This window comes from Channa argus, chromosome 4 (assembly GCF_033026475.1).
Source record: "Channa argus isolate prfri chromosome 4, Channa argus male v1.0, whole genome shotgun sequence".
Lineage (NCBI taxonomy): Eukaryota > Metazoa > Chordata > Actinopteri > Anabantiformes > Channidae > Channa > Channa argus.
This window is the reverse complement of record NC_090200.1, coordinates 4,478,720-4,497,647: the sequence shown is the minus strand read 5'-3', so window position 1 is coordinate 4,497,647 and position 18,928 is coordinate 4,478,720. Positions and strand designations below refer to the sequence as shown.

At 44.3% G+C, this 18,928-nt stretch overlaps 1 protein-coding gene across 9 annotated transcripts in view; it reads right to left on the bottom strand.

Moving 5' to 3' along the window:
* The window catches only part of LOC137125361 (nck-associated protein 5-like), a 116,434-nt gene that overhangs the window by 27,610 nt on the left and 69,896 nt on the right, over positions 1–18,928 (bottom strand). For 7 of the 9 annotated variants that reach the window (XM_067500720.1, XM_067500711.1, XM_067500712.1 and 4 more), the window contains 3 exons: positions 8,039–8,129; positions 4,313–4,492; positions 1,488–1,556 (listed from right to left, as the gene is read on the bottom strand). In XM_067500720.1, coding sequence (XP_067356821.1) covers positions 1,488–1,556; positions 4,313–4,492; positions 8,039–8,129 — 340 coding nt within the window. Of the gene's footprint in view, positions 1–1,487; positions 1,557–4,312; positions 4,493–8,038; positions 8,130–13,552; positions 13,787–18,928 lie in introns of those variants that run through there. The other 2 variants (XM_067500718.1, XM_067500713.1) reach the window with 2 other exon arrangements.

The following is an 18,928-nucleotide window of genomic DNA, read 5'->3' as shown; positions in this document are numbered from 1 at the left end:
CCGCTCATTGATTGCTCATTAATACCGCGTGAAGCCACATTGGATCTTTTGAGTGCACTCATTGTCGTTTATTGAATGGCAGCGATGGGAGTAAATACGGTGAAATGAGCCCTGCTTCCGCAGCCGCCACTTCTAGCGGCCCTGTAAAACAAAACCTGACTTAGTGGTCGTGGACAGAGAGTTTGAACTCTATCAGTGACTGTTTGATGCGCGTAATTAAATGAGTTTGCCTACACTAAAATTTCAACAGGCAGCTGGTCTGACATAAAAAAAATATCGCCCCATCTGTTGCAAAGCAAACTTTGGGCTTTCCACTGTTGCTCTGTGCAGTGGCACACAGCCTCCATCATTAAAGACGCCCTGCCTCCGCATAACCTCCACAGTAAACACAACAAAGTAAAGTTGAGCCATCTTGGTAGGAGCAAGGAAGCGGAAATAAGACAAATCTACCACAAATTCAGTCCGCAGAGGATGCAAACAGATATATCACACAATTCTTCCCCCTCCCTCCCTCTCCCCCCTTTTATCGCTCCCTTTCAATCTTCCTCCTCCTCCTCACCCTCCCTCTATCCTTTACTCCTTCATTGCCCACCCTCCAGCAGCAGATCCGCTCAGTCTGCTGAGCCTGTTGGTTCCAGGACAAATTGGACAACTTGTCCCTGCTGGACATACTTCTCTGTAGCAGTGTCCCTCTCCCCCTTCGTGGAGTGATTCAGCAGGCGGGCACGGCCGAGAGCAGCGCTGGTTTATTCCCCTCATGTGGCTTCCTAAACAGCACTTACCAAGCTCTCATAAATAACCAGAGGCCACAGAAGTACCATTGTTATGTAAACTATTGCTTCAGCAACACCGGTTCACATCAGGTTAAGGACATTTAATAGCTCCCATTTTCGACTGTTTATTACAACATTAATACTGAGCACAAACACTGAGCATTGAATATATTTATGATGGTGGCACATAAGATGTTCTGAGCAATATACCTGCATGAAGACCGCGTCTCGCATTTCAACTAAAAACCTCGTGACATTAAAGGCCTCTTGACTGAACAGAAAAGTGTAAAAAGCTTGAAAAATAACTCACATCCTGTTTTTTTTTTCTTTTTTTTAATAATTTGGACTTCAGGGAGCTTAAGCTTAGCTGAAAAATAGACGCTTCTTCTTTAATGAAGTGAGATGAGTGATCAAGTTCGTGAAAAATGATGAAAAATGCGACCGCTTTCTAAACTAATTGTTTAAATCAACGTTTTCAACCCCCACCTCTCTCCTGCTGCGGTTCAAGTAAATTGCCAGCCTGTGGGGAACACGGTGAACCATGCAGGCCCTCATTAAAACCCTAATCTTGAGGTTCACAATGCTACTAATCATGTTCATATGGAGTCAAAACAAGTGCAACAAACACGTGTAAGTGCGACATCTGGCGAGTTGCACAACACCCTTTGAACGCACCTTGGAGTGAAGCAGGATAAACATGTCGTGCACACTCACCTCATCCAGACAGCGCTCGTACTGGTCCCGCTGGCTCTCGTTTTCCAGGGCCAAGGCAGAGTTCCGCTCCTGCAAACAACACGCAGACACGGTGAGCGTCGAGCGCAGCACAGGACCTCAGTGAAGGAGACAGAGGTTGCAATCAAGCTGAGCTGACGCTAAGAGGAGACTTGCTTCGCTAAAGGTCATATGTCAACGCAGAACTAAGATGGCCGATAAAAAAAATTCACAAAGAACCAAAGAGAAAAAAGGTCAAGGGGATGGAAGTTATGATGCTGAACTTTGGGGCGGCTGCCGGCCATTTGGAGCGTGGACCTAATAAGAATATCTCCTCCACTTGCCGATCGATGAGGCGGCACCCTATTGATCTCTCCAGGAGTTTCCAATTTGTCCGAGGCAGGCGCCGTGTTAGGAACTGTCAGCTGGCCTGCTGCCCTTTACTAGAAATTACCAATTTCTATTCAATTTCATGAGAACACGGGGAACATAATTACAATTGAAAGCATTTTCAAAGTTTTCCATCTACAAAGAAAGCCTGGCTAATTAAAGCTTAAGAACACTGTTGCACGCGCAGACGTGATGAATAACCCAATTAAGAAGTTCCTGTGTTTCTATTGGCTTAGTTATAAATAAATATTGTTTATTGCATATCATTGTTATAAGGGAAGTTCCTTTATTTATAATAAGTGACTGGCAACCATACTCCTGTTACGAACTGCATAAAAGTCAAGAGGAAATACCGTTTTCACTTCAGGCAAACAAAGGTCACCGCTTTTAATAACTTGCATTAGATCTTTCGAATGCAGCCAATTTACTGCAATGCTTTTTTTCTATTAACGTTCTATAGCTATTTAGATAAAAACCCTTGACATAAAGTTGGCTAACACTATAAAAAAAAAGATAGTTTGGACAGATTGTTTCCTTGTCTTCCCTATGCCGCCTGTCTGAGACCTGACAGTGAGCAATGTAATGCAGACACAGACAGATATGAGTGGGCACAAGGAAAGAAAGCTTGGATTATGTCACTCCGGAGGTTTCAAAGCTTGTGGAAGTTGTAGTGAACTGAAGAGGAAAGAAATTGACTCCCTGTTGTCTCTAAAACCGAGACAGAGGGGAATTTGTGGCAAATGACCCGATGTATAAGAAGCTTGTCAGTATTACTGACTGTCCGACACCATGCACGTGCACATACATGTTTGTAAATGATGCTCTAGGGAATAAAACAAGCCAAACGCTGCTGTCGCAAAACGGTTCAAAGTGACGCACACGGCTGTCATGGAACAATACAATTCTTTCATTTAGAATTATAGTTTCGTCTGCCTGATAATATTTGTCCAATATTCACCTTATAATTTTAGCTCTGTTAGCTTCCACCAACACTCGACAAAAGTAGCTGTTACTTCAGCTCCCAAATGCTGCATCTTCTTCTTGCCAAAAGCCCAATTTGTCTCCTATTGTTGATGAGCACTCACCAAAAAATTGTCCTTGTCAGAGCTTTTAGATTGAATGCATGATTTTCTATCAATAATCATTTAGGCCGTACCACTAAATGCTCATAACGATGCATGCTACTAAAAACTGTACACTGCACCTGTACACACAGGTAATTTTAGCATTCGCAACCAATATTTCTCCTGAAATATTGGACTATTCATCTAAAGTTCAGTTACAAGCAGCATGTGCCTGCCTAGTTAACGAACGGTATCAGCTGAGCTGGAGGAATAAGAGCTGGGCAGTGCTTACTTAGTGTCAGTGGAGTTCGTGCACAACGCGGGGCAGTGATGTATTGCCCCTGCCTTGTTCTTGCTGCTTTAGCTGGCGGTGCATCCATCACCCACACAGCGGAATGGAAGAAAATGGCGGATAACTTTTGATAAAGCCATTTAGGACGTAATGTTTTGGTAATGTGCTTCATCAGATGGATCACTGGGACACGTTGGCCGTACTTTCGGCCAGTCTCTGTAGATAACTTACAGCTGAGCTGCAACAGGCAATTATGTCCCACTTTGCTGTAATTAAGGTCTATTTTCTGTCAGTGATGCTGGCAATGGAGACAGAATACATCCTAGGGACTTGTGTTCTTTTTACTTTTTTCATCGCAACCTGATGTGGATGTTCTTTCTTTCGTGTGTGCACGGAAAGACTTGGATGATTCTGAATTCATACAGCTTTGTTTCGGGTTTTAGCTCGACGTTGGATTCTGTCATCTACTGCGGATACTGGCAGGATAACCTCTGTTTTACCAATTGTCTGACCAAATGTACATGTTTTGAGATAAGGCAAACACTCGATGTGACTTTCCGTCCGGCACATCAACGTCAAGAAGCCATGCGGAGCAACAGAAGAATACGTCAGTAAGGCTACTGGAGGCCTAATTTAATTAAGTCTGAAGCCTTTAATTGCTGAAGCGATGTGAGATGTGTCCAGTGGCTTCAATAGGAAAAAAACGACACGCATGGATTGCTGTGGCCGCCTCGGCTGCTGTTTGGGGCAGGGTGCAGATCAAATCCCCGGGCGCGGAGTAAAACAAACCAAAGCTGGAGCACAGCCCGAGGCCCCTGCACTGACTATCACAGGATGACTTTGCTCTCCAAATGAAGAAGACCGGAGAATTTGATGAGCTGTCATGCTTTCAGACACGACTGAGCAAGGACTTTGACAACTGGCAGACGGGCTGGCCACAAAGCATAGCCAGGGGTGGCTGCAAAGTGTGCATGTGAAGAAAAAAAAGAAGAGGCAGCAATGAAGGAGAACAAAGCAGGAAAGAGGTAGAGAGGGGAGAGAAAGGGAAAGGCAGCAAAGACCGACAGAAAAAACAGGAGTACCTCCAGGGTCTTGAGGCGCTCCAGAAGGAGCTTGGTTTTGTCTTTGTCCTCTTCTGCTTGGCTGGCATCAGGATCGGCATTTGCCGGCAGCCTGGGGTCCAGCTCCGCTTGAGTCGCCATTGGGGAGCCATTCTCTTTGGGGCCATCGTGCTGTTTCTGCACTTCCTCTGAGAGTTTATCCTGACACAGAGACAACAAGACGAGGTTAGAGCGAGAGGAAAAAAAAAAAACTGAAACAAAACAAAACTAAACAACAAAACAGGGAGAAGGGAAGGACGGGGGAAATTTGGCACGTAAAAACCTGAGCAGATGGGAGGAAACCATTCAAAAGAGAGGTATGACAAATGTTTCAGGGCCAGATGAAACACAGCTAAGGAGCCGTGAAGGCACAAATCAGAGGGAAAAAAAAAACAGTGAAAGATGTGGAAAGAGATGGCAGATGGGACAAGAGGGAGGCCGCTTCGACAACAGAGCTCCAAAACATCCCCTAATCCCCAATCATGTTTCACTTGTTTTCCAAAGAGCGACAGTGACCTTGAGGACTCTCGTCTCGTCTGTATATGTAGATCCTACATCCTCCCTCGCTCCCACTGCGTTTCTGTCTCTCTCAGACTCTTTGCCAGCTATCGTTTTTGTCTGTGTCTTTTTCGCTTGTTTTTCTTGGCTTCCTGGCATCTGCGATAATTAAGTGCTGCTAATAATTAGCCACTAATTAGGCCTTTTCTGGCTGCGGCTTGAACTGCAAAGGAGAACACAATGAGCTCTCTGTCGCACTCAAGAGATGATTCATCTTTATTCAAGAAGCCGTTAAAGCTTCAGAGTGCGAACTTGCTGCATGAACGGCTATCCACTGTAATAATGTGTCGTGAAAAAAACGATTAAACAAATAAATAGAATTAGTGCTGAAAAAACGAATGGATTAATGAAGAAATTGCTGGTTTTCAAGCAAATTTGCAGCTTCCCCCTTCTCAAAGTACGAATGTTCTCCTCGCACTGAAAGTTGAACATCTTTCAGTTGACGTTGAAGTAGTAGCAGTTAGTAGAAGTAGTTTTCAATGCTACTTTAAACCATAAAGCTTGACAGTACAGGTCAACATGGTTTTTATTTCCTGTGTCATTAATCATCATGTGACGCCTCAGCTTTTACCTGGTGACTTCCTCACAGTGTCTCTATCTTTTAATTGGGCAGCAACAGACGAAACAGTTTATCATAAACATAATTGAGACAATCTACACAGTTGCAGCACTAAATGGATGGACTCCATAGACAACTTCTCTCCAGTGATATAGTGGCGTCGCGCAACAGTAGCTTTTCTCGAAATGATCTGCTTAAAAGGTGATATATCACCGACATATTGTTTATTCGTAACTTAGCTCTGACGTGCAGTCAAACCCGAAGATACCTTTGCTTAATGTGCAGGACAAAGTTGAGGTTAGCAGAGCTGATGGATGGCTGCACCATGCACCCAAATGCAGCAGAGAACAAGCTACTCTTTTCTAATAGAAACTGGAAATAACATCCTTCAGACCACCCTGTTTCCAGCTTGATCCAATCTCCACCCAACATTTATTAGGTTTTCAATCTTGTTCGATTTCATCAGACAATTGTTTTCGAGGTGATACTTTATAGTCACGGTTGTAAGTTGTGCTTCTGTGCGCCGGGTCCAGCTCGTGAAGTCTGCGGCTTGCTTTGAGAGACTGCTCATCAGACGGCGTTAAAGGGCTCAGTAATAATCTCCACAGAGAGAGTGTGGAGTGGGAGAGTGGAGGGAACCTTGTCTGTCATGCTGCCCTTTCAAGTTATTGAGTTTGTCTGCTGAATACACAGAATACAGCTGCAGCAAGAGCACATGACTGCGTAGGAACAGTTCAGGTGAACCACAGCTGGGAATAGCGTAATAACCCTCCAAGTTTATTCTCTTTGACAGTGGCCATCCCTGCTGAACACGGGAGCAAAGCCTATCTGCATGCAGTACTGTACACACTGGGCATCAGTGTGGGAGAGATTTTAAAGGGCAACGTCACCAATTTTCAACCTGCTCCCCGCGGCTTTAGTTTAGGGTGAAAATAGACATTATTTCTTTTTAATTTCTCTCTGACGTCCCCATTCGAAAATATTTCTCTTCTTCTGGCCCCCAGACGACATCACCCGGAGGAGTTCTAGGAGTTCAGATACTATCATCTAGAGGAGCTCTGGAAAATCACAACCTCCAAAGTGTGAGCCACGAGATGACACAATCTGAACTGAAGGTTCGAATTAACACTGGACACAGAACAGGCTTGAACAAGCTCTGTATGTTTTATAGGGTTTTAAACAGGTTTCAGTCATTTCAGACAAAATTCTTTTATGAACTAAACACCAAGTGACGAATGAGAAAAAAGGCTCAATGTAAGTTTCACTGGGCCAAGTTAGTTTGGACAGAGCTCAGGTCAGCAGAGCTGAAAATATGAAACGCTTGCATCCACCCAACGCTTCCCTTTCTATCACCTTTGTCAAAGAGTTTCTCCTCAACATAATCCATTTGTGGTGAGGAACCCAGGAAAGGATTACTCCGTGTCCCCAGAGAACAGCATTTGCATATGAACACACCGTATTTCTTCCACATAGATTTCAGGAGCCCAGGCTGTCTAGACACATTTTTATGATGAAGCTTTTGCACCTCAGGACAAACTGCAGGATATCAGTCTATTATCGTAGCTGCTAACGCCATGTTTCACTTGCACTCGACTGACATTTAGCATTATTCTGGCCACTTTTATTTGCACTAAAGAGTTTCTTTTATTCAAAGTGACGAGCACATGCAGTCTTTTTATTGCATACTTGCTAAACTAGATTTGCCTGCTTCTTCTCTCCCTGGAGGCACTTTTCTCTCATTTTAGCCAATAAAGAAAACTGCTTTATGAACACTGTAGTTGTCGCATCTGTACTTTTTCATATACTGAGTAGAAAGATTTGCACACTGTAGAAAAGTTGAATATGTACATCCCGAGGTACTTTTGCAGAGTCTACACATAGTTTGAAGCCAAATAACCTTTTCTTTTGCCATCACACTGATGATAGACAGACTGAGGCAACAGCATTTCAATGCTGCAGCATCGAGTAAACATGTTGAGCACTGAACTGTGAGGCATGACCCCAAAGGTGACACTGTGCTTCAGAAATATACAGTATTGCTTATTCTCTATGCCTCTCTGCTGAATCCCGGCAGCTATCTCTCTTATGTAATGCAGTCAGCAATGAGTGCTTTCACCTTGGCTCAGCCTAGCTTTACTCAACAGTGTGGGTCTCTGAGCTGGAAATAGGACGAGTGAGGCGCAAACACAGCTCCGAGTTTCAGTGACTAAATAGAGAGTGTAGTTCTGTTTCATCGGTGAACTGATGTGTTTGCCTTGTAATTCAAGTACTTCTACTAAACACAAGCTCAACAATTAGCTTTAGCTTGATTTTCTAGGAAACTCAGATGGATATACCAATTTCTACACTCCAGTAGACGGAGCTTAATTACTGTAGCAGCTAACACGTTCTCCATTTCCCTTTATTTATAATTACCAAATTGCACAGCGTGGTCTAAAAAATACTTGCAAATAACAGTCACAAAGCTGCTAGTTTCAAGAAAATTAGCTGGAAAAACAAAATAAAGCTGCAGTTTCTCTCTCAGATCACCTATAGCATCATTTACAGTCACCCTCAGTCTCACAGTTGTGACTACAGGATGGTAAGTTTACCTTGCAGGCCTTCATGATGTCCACCGTGTCCACAGCCGTTTGCTCCAGGATGCCCTGATTCTGCAGCAGCGACCGCACCGTCTCTTCCATCCTGCACACAGAAAACACATTGTCTTCTTAAGTTATGTGTCACATGTGAATAATGAGATCGCGGTGTGACAATAGCTTCCTCAGTTTTGCAGATTTTGGTGGTTAGAACTAAACTTTCGGTTGCATTTTTGCACATTGTGTCCTTGAGATCATTTAGACAGCATTTTTCCGTGCTACTCATAGTACATAGAAAGTAACTCTACCACTATCTAAAATCCCAAATTCCTCATATGATGTGTTCAAATAATCAAGCACAAGCTGCGGATTATTCTCAACAACCAGCAGCCGCTTCGGGAAGCCAGAGCTCCTGTAAGGAACGCGGCTGGTGCTACAACAACACTGACACCTGACAATGATCCTAGTTTTTCATTCCGACTGCGGAAGAACCAGCATGAACCCGCCTGAGTACCCCACAGTTTTATTGGATTAAAAAGTGTCCATGAGGAGCGTCAGGGTGATGAGAAGGATGAAAGGCACCACACTCAAAGTGGGATTTGTTTTTAAAGGTGTTTTAGGATTGTGTAAGATGCTTGCTGTTTGAAATGGATCGTTGCATCTTTCAATTGTGATTTTTCCACACTTTCCAGAAGCATGCACACACACACACAGAGGGAAAATGAAAAGAGAATGGGACTGAGCCAGGGACACAAGATGGATGAGTGGTAATTTTATTTTTGGACTGAATCCTAACTTCTGTTCGGTTCACTATTTGGGGAACACTTTGTCCAAATGACCAGATTGAGCGCAAAACCTGCAAACATAGCATTTATTACCTTATTGTGTGTGATTTTGTCGTCGTGTGTGTCGGACGGTGTGAATTAAGTGCAATCACAGAGGCAACCAGTGAGCGAGTGACCTTAGACTATGAGACACGGCCTGCTCGAAACAATCTGCGCTTCTATTTCGTGCTGCTCGCACTGCAAGCTGCATGCAAAACACAGAGTGCATGTGAAAATGCCTCCACCTATTTCCATCTGAATAACAGCCACATGCCAGCGAGCTGTACGACGAACTTTGACCCTACGTGCATTTGTTTTCGGCCAAAAAAATGGCAGGGTACCACAGCGCTAGATAAACTACGTGAGATGATCTTGGACCAAGCAGGGATCTTGTAAATGAAAATGATAAGATAAAACAGACATTCAGGAGAAGCGTTGTATGGTGAGTGACAGTCAGCCATTGTTAAATAGAAAAAAATAAATAAAGAACATCCTGACAAAAGAGAGGCTTTGACATTGTCAGGTGGGACTCATTTGAATTTCATGATGCTTTATCTGCATTGATTCACGGTGATAGTTGAAAATGAAAAAGGGTTTAAACAACAGAGTTGAAACTTGTGGTTACAAATGCAAATGTTGGCATTAGAGAGTGGTTCTCCTAATCTGTTGCACATCAGTTACGTCGTCTAGCCGTGACGCAAACCCATGGCTCGTTAAGCCAAAACAAAGGCGCCTAAATTGTAGAAAAAGCACAGGCCCAGCATCCCGAGAGCTCATAGGGCCCATGGGCAAGAACCTGTGAAGTCACTGTGCATGTTTTGTGTTTGAAATAGCTACTTTTAAAACGACAAAGTAAAATGACTTAGGAATGATGAACAACCTCAAGCTACGCAAAAGATGTGCAAATACCCCGAAGCACACACAAAAATGAGGAAAAACATTTGCTTTTAAATCCCCAAATGAACAAAAATGGATACAAAATGATCACAAACACACACAAGTTGATTTCAAACTAAACTTCATCATTAATCCTAAACAAATTGATGTTTGTGGAAATTTGCTGATTTTGCTTCTCAACTATTACCACTCACTCAAGTCTGGTTATTACATTTCGAGCTGTTAGCTTAGCATAAAACAACTCCAAGACGAAGGAGCTCATTGTGGACTTCAGGTCATACAATACACATGACACCATCCACATTCATGGAACGGCTGTTGAGCGTGTCTCCAGTTCCTAGGGATCCACATATCTGAGGACCTGTCGTGGACTATAAACACCTCCAGTCTAGTTAAGAAGGCCCACTAGCGCCTCTTCTTCTTGAGGACACTAAAGAAGAATCGGCTGTCCTCAGATATACTGGTGAACTTCTATTGTTGTGCAATAGAAAGCATCCTGACCAACTGTGTCACAGTCTGGTGTGGGAGCTGCACTGTTGCAGAGCACAAGGCAACTGCAGCGGGTGGTGAAAACCGCCCAGCGCATCACAGGGACCACCCTTCCAGCCATGGAGGACGTCCAGAGGCCCTGCGTCGAGCTCGCAGCATCTATAAGGACTCCTCTCATCCCGCCCATAGACTGATCACTCTCTTACCCTCCGGCAGGCGCTTCAGGTGCCTCAAAACCAGGACTAGCAGACTGAAGAACAGCTTTTTCCCTAGAGCTGTCTCTTTACTGAACTCTGCAGCCCGCTGATCCCTCTGCCCCTCATGTACTGGCCCCCCCATTATAACCCCCCCGCTTCCCAATGTCATTTGCACTACTAGACTATTTACACATAACGTTTATGTTATGTTACCACAAAACTGCTCATTTGCACTGCAAACTGTTCATTTACAGTCACTACAGCACGTTAAAACACTGCACTACTATCACTTTAAAGCCTCTGTTCATAATTTACTTGCACTATATCCAATGCACCACTGTCCACCATATTCTTATTTATTTAATATTATTATGTTCTTACTTCTGTTTATAGCTCACCACAGCCTTACATATCATTGTACACATCCATTTACAATATTGTACAATACTAACTTATTTATTTATGCAATAACTGGATATCCTGCTTTTGCTGCTATTGCACTCTTGGTTAGACCAAAACCGCATTTCGTTGCATTGTACTTGTACATGTGTAATGACAATAAAGTTGAATTAAATCTAATCTAGTCTAATAAAGACTGGAAATAGGGGGAAACTGTTAGCCTTGCTTTGCAAGAAGGTGCATTCCAATACATTTGCAGTTAATGAAATTATATTATAAACAGTATATTTAGGTTTAGCATTTTAACTAGGACCTATTTTGATTAATTACAAAAAGCTTGAGTTGCTTTAGGTAATTTTAACTTTCACATTCAAGAAAACCATGAGCTACAGCTTTTTTGGAATTAAATATCTGCATACACACACGCACAGGCACACACACACACACACACACACACACACACACACACTAGACTTGAGTATGCATGTACACTATGTGTTGTAGATGTAGCTTTGTTGTCCAGTGGCATTGTATAGCAGTGGTTGTTAAGGAGCACAGGCGGACAGGAAAGGGAAGGACGGTGCTAGCCTCACCATCTGTCCAGGCTGAGCCATAAAGCCGGCTGTAATCAGGCGGCTTGCTGCTGACTGCACGGTCAAATAGGTGGACAGCGCTGGTGGCAGATTGCTTCAGTTCCTGCTTTAAATGCTGGCCTTAATCAGCACAACCTACAGAGCAAAGAGGACGTGGCATAGATGGCTTTGGAGTCGCTGACACCAGGTCAAGGACGAGCCAACAGGCATGATCAGCATGGCAAGCAGGGGTAGTTCTTGGACTGAGGGGATTTGGAAAGGTGACCACCAACAGATCTATCACAGTTTGTATGTACAAACCTATATTCTGTCCTCTGTGCAATATTAAAGATTCCGTTCTCAAGGTTTTCATCTATTCATCTACTGACGCTATAAGGAAGTGACATACAGCAGCTCCTAGCTCCTTCAAACTGAATGAATGATGGCAATGCATTTTTACCAGTGAAGAACAAAAACATTACAAAGGGTGTTTGAATCGTGCATTGTGGCTCTGTCCTTTGTTTCAGAAAGTAACACTGTGAACTTGACTGCAAACTTTTTTGATTTGGAGCGAGCTGACAGCTGAGGTAATGAGAAATAGATGCGCGATAATTGTGTATAGGTGGGAGTTTTAAAATTAAACCTGAAATGGGAAATAGTGGAAATATCATTAGGCGAGCCAACAGATGGAGTCAGAATTAGTCTGTGCATAAAAACGTGCCAAATAAGCCCGAATAGCAATGAATTTGGAATTGAATTATTTCGACATTTGTTGCTGCTGTGGCCGTACCTGCAAAACTTTCAGAAACTTTGCCGCATGCTTGCCTCTGTGGCCTTCACGTCAGAGAGCGGCAGGACGGTGAGAAACACTTGGATCCCTCCTTCCGTGTGAGAATAGCAGGGTGAACACAATGTTTCAGCTGAGGTTGTTTTAAAGGGGGTTGATGGCATTCCCGCACACCTGAAAGAGACCCTTTGTGTTTCTGAGCTGAATGAGGTACCGGCTCTAGAGCCATGACTCTCCTTCCAGACCGCTTCCATTTCAAAGCTTCCCGTCACCGAAGGCACAATTGTGTGGCATCTCACTCGATGGACCTTTGCAGGGACGGACAACTGAAGGACTTTGAAGTACACAGATGGTGCCGAGGGGACTGGAAATATGTGGACGATGTGAAAGAAATGTGTCTTCAGTTTTGGGCAAAATATGGAAAACAAACACAGAACTCTTCTTGAATTAATCTAATTGGAGTTGAGTGAGCAGCTTATTATCTCCCTGTAATCAGTATTGATGTTGCACTGACTACAAAATGCCATTTAACAGCACTTCGCTGGAATCCGAGCCATAATAACTTATTAGAATGTAGTTATGACGGTGCTTTTCATAAAGTAGTGTATTTTCAAATGCATGAAAAAGTGCATTTAAACAAACAAATGTGTGTCTCTAAAGCAGCCAATCCAGCCAAGAACAGAATGGAGCAAGTGTCCAGCAAAATATCAAACATGATCAACAATGCAATTTGTCATTACTGTAAATCCAGCCACAGAAAACCTATTTACATATGAGGGAGTGTGCTCAGTGCTTATGATGGATGGATTATAACCATCACATGACAGCGCATTACTTACAGAAAAGACATACTAGTCTTGCTTAGAGTGCTCGCCAACCACCTATTGAAAACATCATTCAGGGAAGGGGCAAGGAAACGAAGGACAAATGAGCGTTTTGAAGGGGCCGTATGTGGAGGTGAAAGCAAAGTCTGACTTTCCTGACCCCCTCGTGTGGAATGAGCTGAATTTCTAACACAGCGCGAGTCAACAGTCCTGGAATTACAATTAAGGGTGCAATCAATTTTCAGCCTTAAGCTCTGACGTGGATCTGCCAACACACCTTTCTTCTTCTCTCTCTCTCTCTCTCTCACACACACACACAGGCGATATGTGGGCTGTTTGAAGATTTGCCTGGGAACAAAGTAATGCGTCAACAGGACACACCAAGGTAATTAGAGGTCAAACGCAAAACGCCCCCTGTCTTCGTCTTCTTTACAGTTTAACCATCAAAAGTCACAATGATGTCAAGACTTTAAAAGACGGTGTGTTTCATTCCAAAGTCCAGCAGCTTGTCTCTCACTAAGCTGACAGATGCAAACTTACCCCATCTTGAGTCTTTCTCCATTTTTAACGCCGCCACTTTTCCTGAAAAACGCCAGAAATACAGCGCAGATATCCCTGAGTTCAGTATGCAGAGACATCTGAATGCATGCACAGCACTTTGCTCTCACAGCCTTCCTGATGCCCTCGCTGAAATGTGGGTCTCTGGGCTAAACTAGGCCATGCAGCCATCACATAAGCTTGAGTGCTTTTCGCTCAATCGACAGACAGCATGGTCAGTCCTGTGACCGGGTTACCGCATAGCCCTGTTCTCATTTTCGACTCGCTACGCCTCCATTGTGTCACTATGTGACACTGGCCACGTGCAAAGGCAGTGATCTGGCAGCAAAGACTTTCCCATATGTCCCACGTTAAGCCCTCACCAAAGGCAAAGTGCCCCTGCTGAGAGGCAAGCAGGCCGGTATTCAGCCGGGAATCGGGGATGGGTTTGTAGGGATGAAGCACGGCTAAGAACAGGAATCCCCAACTGTTTTGTCAGCCAATGTGTGTTTGTGGATGTGTGAGTCGTCTTTGGTGATTAAGAGGCTTTGGCTACAATAGAATCGACACTTTCCGTGCGAGAAACACAGGAGACTGCATGCCAGGGGCACTTGCTACAGGATTACAGATCTATGCAGGCGGTCTTAGAATTTCTGGCCTATTATTTCCCACAGTCTTCTCTCTGAATGCACCACTTTTCATCAACGCACACTTCTTAGATGCTCGTTTGTTTATTTTAGTCATCGCTCTCCTGCCATCTCCTGCATGTTTGCACGTTTGATAGCTCAGATCGAGCAGGAGCTGGGCTGCAAGCATTTGTTGGACTACACTCCCTTAGTGTTTTGAATTACACATAAAATCACTGGCTTTTGTCATTTTTCCATTAAGACAAAGATTTTAGAAGTATAACATCATAAAACCCGTGATTTTAGCTTCAGCCCACATAAATGCAGAGTATAATGTGAGTTAAACACTAAGGATTATGAAGATCATAGTCATAGACTTGGATAAACAAAACTCTTCCCATTTCACCTGCTCTAATCTGCCAAATGATGGAAACTCATATATCAGCAGAGACGCTTAAGCTTATCTCCGTCGGTTTCTGGACACACACTCTCTCTCGTTATCAGTGCTGTCAAGAGGCTCAGGTTGACCGAGACCCCCGAATCAGCTTTGACTGGTGAACAATTGAAAAATCCTAAAGCTGCTGAAATGATAGGGAGCACAATCACCTGGTTGTGCCACTGAATCGAGGCCATCGAGGGGCCCTCGCGTGACCCACACCAGCCCCTGCAAAACTGTCCGTTTTGGCACAAGGACATTCCATTCTTCCTCCCAGACTCCTTTCCAGCAAATCACTTATGGACGCCCACCAGGTGATTGCCTAGCTTAACCAAACATTAAGCCACTCTTATCCGCTTAGAGCTGTTTTTGCAGGAAACATGCAAGGAGACCCTCTCTTGACCTAAATGAGGGGAAGGAACAAACACCCTGGGACTAAACTTGACACTGTTGGTGAAAGGTGTGGTGCAGCGTGGAGGACCGAGGACCTCTCAGAGCTGCAAAAGCCATGCACGTCAGTCATGCATGTTACAGCGGCGCAGCATTACAAAGGTGTTCACCCTCATGGCCAATGGCCTTTAACCTCGTCGACACAGACAAACATGCCAAAGGAAAAACGATCAAGAGGCCGGAGCATTTAGTATGGCCTGACAGTATTTCTTGCCAATATTTGTTGAACAGCTGCTGTGAAAGAGGAGTTTAAATGGTTCATTTAAATGTTTTAGCTAAGCAGAATTACATTGCTTCCCTTAAGGCTGATCCTTGCTAGACACTGAGCAACAATTAACATGTACTGTAAGCACAGTGCTGACTGGGTGCCAGTGGGGACACATTTGTAGAGAGTGTGAATTAAAGGGGACGTATGTGGGTGCTTGCTTCGTCCCTCCAGCAGTTGCGCTGTACTTGTAAGGACCTAGAGTGCAAATTCACCATGGGGGCTCCACATGTTCACCTCTGGCCAAAGGAAGCAGTTAGCAATGAGGACGCCTCAAGAGCATCTCATGGGAGCCTTTGCATATATCTACCCAGTGAACGGGAGGCATGTGTGCGCCACATGTGAGACAGCGATACACACTGAGGAAGACTTGGTGGGACACTTTAGTCCTCTTGACAGCATAGAGTCCATTACTTACAACTAATTCTATGCAGGGCCGGGTGGGACACGAAGACAGACGTTGGACTAGTTAGAGATGTACGTCATGTTATATGTAGATCTGAAACAACTGACTGATTGAGTGAAATAAATAAGGTTGTTTTTATCAAAATATTATTAGTGGCCGCATCTCTTATTATATGTCTTATTATAATTTTATATGTTATATACTATATTTTCCAATGAAATATAATTGGCTTTATATTTTTGCAACACTACAATGAATATAATAATGAAGGATATCTACCCTGGTGTAAATGGCACAGTAAACTGTTCTATGATTGGAAAATGGAAAATGGCATTCGTCTGCTTTGTTCCCAGTGGAGCAGAGGTCAAAGGGTTAAGTTTGTAGCAACAGCACTTCCCAAAAAACACTATCCTGGTTATTTGGGGAAATCCACGCAATGAAAATAAAATTTTAAGGAGACTATATCCTGCAAAAAAAAAAAGTTTCAGTTCAAACTATTCATAGTGAGGTACAGATTAGACACTGTATTTTACAATCCACTGCTTGGATGGATTACTGGACAGGTCTACTGGGTACAAACCCAGGGGCCAAGGACCCCAGGGGGCCCACTGGCTGGAGCCTGTGTGCCAAGTGTCCATATATCTTCTTCAAAAGAGCTCAGTTAAGACCTAAACTGAGCATAAATAATAAAAAAAAAAAAAAAACATTACAAAATTGAGTCAAAAGGACTCAAGAATGTTGAACAAGGATGTGAAAGCACCCAATACAGAGTGAAAGGACCAAAAACCCACAAAAAGAGATCATAACCATAATACAGTCTGAATAAAAACAAAGGGAAAATGACCACAACCAGACATCAAATGACTAAGTTGCATTTTCAGTCAGAACGGTGTTGTTGTGAGTTGCTCACATAACATACAGATACATAAATTATACCAGCAGCTGCTGCGTGTGTGTTTCAAACAGAGCAGCTGCTGAACAGCCACAAGATGTGTTTAAATTACATGCTCTATGGCTTTAGACGACAATCTGCAAGCGCCAGAGAGAACAGGCGAGCCATCGTGATGTGAGGACAGATGCCCTACTTCTGCAGAAGCTTGTAATCTGACCCGTTTCCTCATGCCTATAGACATCATAACCAGCGTATTTAATCCGACGCGGAAGCTAAGCGGCACGGAGAGATTGTCTGACATGGTTTGCAGGCCGAGCAGAAAGGTCAGACTTTGGCACGGAAACCTAGCGTGGTGATTAGTGGGCGAGTGTGCGGAGTGTTGGTACCAAAGGACTCTTATGGGAGGGTAATTTAGAGCCAATGATAGAGTAGAATAGTCCAAATTAGGTTCAATCACACGGAATTCTCTGCTCAAATTAGGAAGCTAAATAGCAGGGCTGAAACGGACCAATAAATCCACTAAATATGAGGTGCTCCCAAAATAGTCCAGACACCCATTATCTATTTAATAGGCCTCATCCCCATTGGGCTGGAGTAAGAACTTCAAGAAGGCGCCCAGAACCCCCACCACACTTCTTCCTGTTAATGACCCCAGATGTGCCGTCTTGAACAGGGGCCTGATTGATCTGGCTAAACCCTGCAGCCGCCAAGGAATCCGAGGGGGCCATTTTGAACGCAGCAAATTAAAACACTTGGGCCACACGTGGCTGGATGCTTGGATGATTAGAAGAGAGGGCATTGATCTGTAAACAGAGCGCAATCACTCAGCCCCCTCTCTGAATGCAGTGGCCACTGCCGGTCCAGCTGTATCGCAGCGGTAATGAGAGGAGCACATGAAGACGTTTCGGAAACCGTACTGTGGAGGGGGTCTCAACCTGAGCGTGACTGTCCAAACAACAAGACCAGAGTTGAAAAGCATGGCCGTTCCTACCTGTTCCCATCATCAGCCTTCAACACACACACACACACACACACACACACACACACACACACACACACTGTACAGTACATGCATGTGCTCACCCTCAGGGGTCAGTCATTGTCTGCTGTTGTTAGCCACAGAAGAACAGAACATGGCAAGGATTCATTCAAGTGGAGCAGGTCGGCTGTAAACGGGCCCCGGTTTACAACACAAGCACCCATACGTTAAGGGTGAAGGTGAGTCGAGAGGACTTTTATTTCGGAGAACAAATTCAGAAAAAAAAAAAAAAAAGAGAGACACGACAGATGCAGAACATACAGTAAGAAACACGCATAAAAAGGACCAGATAGATAAATCTGCCTTGACAGTCGCAAGCGACAAAAAGCCCCTTCTTTTCCAGAACTGTCGAATCTTGGCAGCCAGCAGACGAACGACTACAATCAAGGTTTTAGGAGGATAAACAAGTAAAACCAACCAATGGAGTCTAGCTTTGTTCCACGCACACTCACACACAATGGAAATTACCTGACTGCTTCCCTCATCCCCCAGGCCAGATGTTAACGTAGGGCCACCAGTGGCCCACACATTCCTGTCTGCTCACCCGTCATCCTGTCTCAGCGGGCTAACACAGGAAGCAGAGGGCCTGTGGACAAGACCACAAAACTGTCCTTGCAGGATAGATGAGTAAATGCTCTTTTCTGCCTCTACAGTTCATTTAGTCTTGTCTCATTTACTGAAGGACAAGAAGTGGTTCTCCTGGCGGCGTCCTCATCTTTTCTCTCCCCCATTCCCACCGTGTCCTGTCCTCGATCTCAAATGCCCACATTGAGTCGCGGGACGTCCAGGGTGGGCTGAGGAGGGCTGCGGTTACCCCCACTAATCCGTGGGAGTTTAATGACGGCAGGCCACGCTAGTGGTGGTGAAGCCCTGGGGGGTTGACCCAAGTCAGGAGGGGCTGGGCATGTGACCCACAGCAAGCTAGGAGCCCAACTAGCTGGGGGGAGGAGGATACAAGCGTTTGTGTGCACATCTAAGTCACTTGAGGGTTGCAGAGTTTCTGACACACAGGCAAATTTAGCTTCTTTTGTTGGCGAACTAGGAGAGAAAAGCCACTGGTTTGAGCTTTGGCAATTACTGCCTTAGATTCAATCCTCCCCAAAAAGTGTATGCATTATAGGGGGCAAACACACACACACACAAAGAACGGCTGCGAGAAGCTGAGAATCCCCGGGAGTTCGTCTGGCTGCAGGAGTGAGCGTCTGATCTCTGTTTGCACCTGTGAGTGTGTTTTCTGCCTGTGATACAAGCGTCTCATTTCCTTT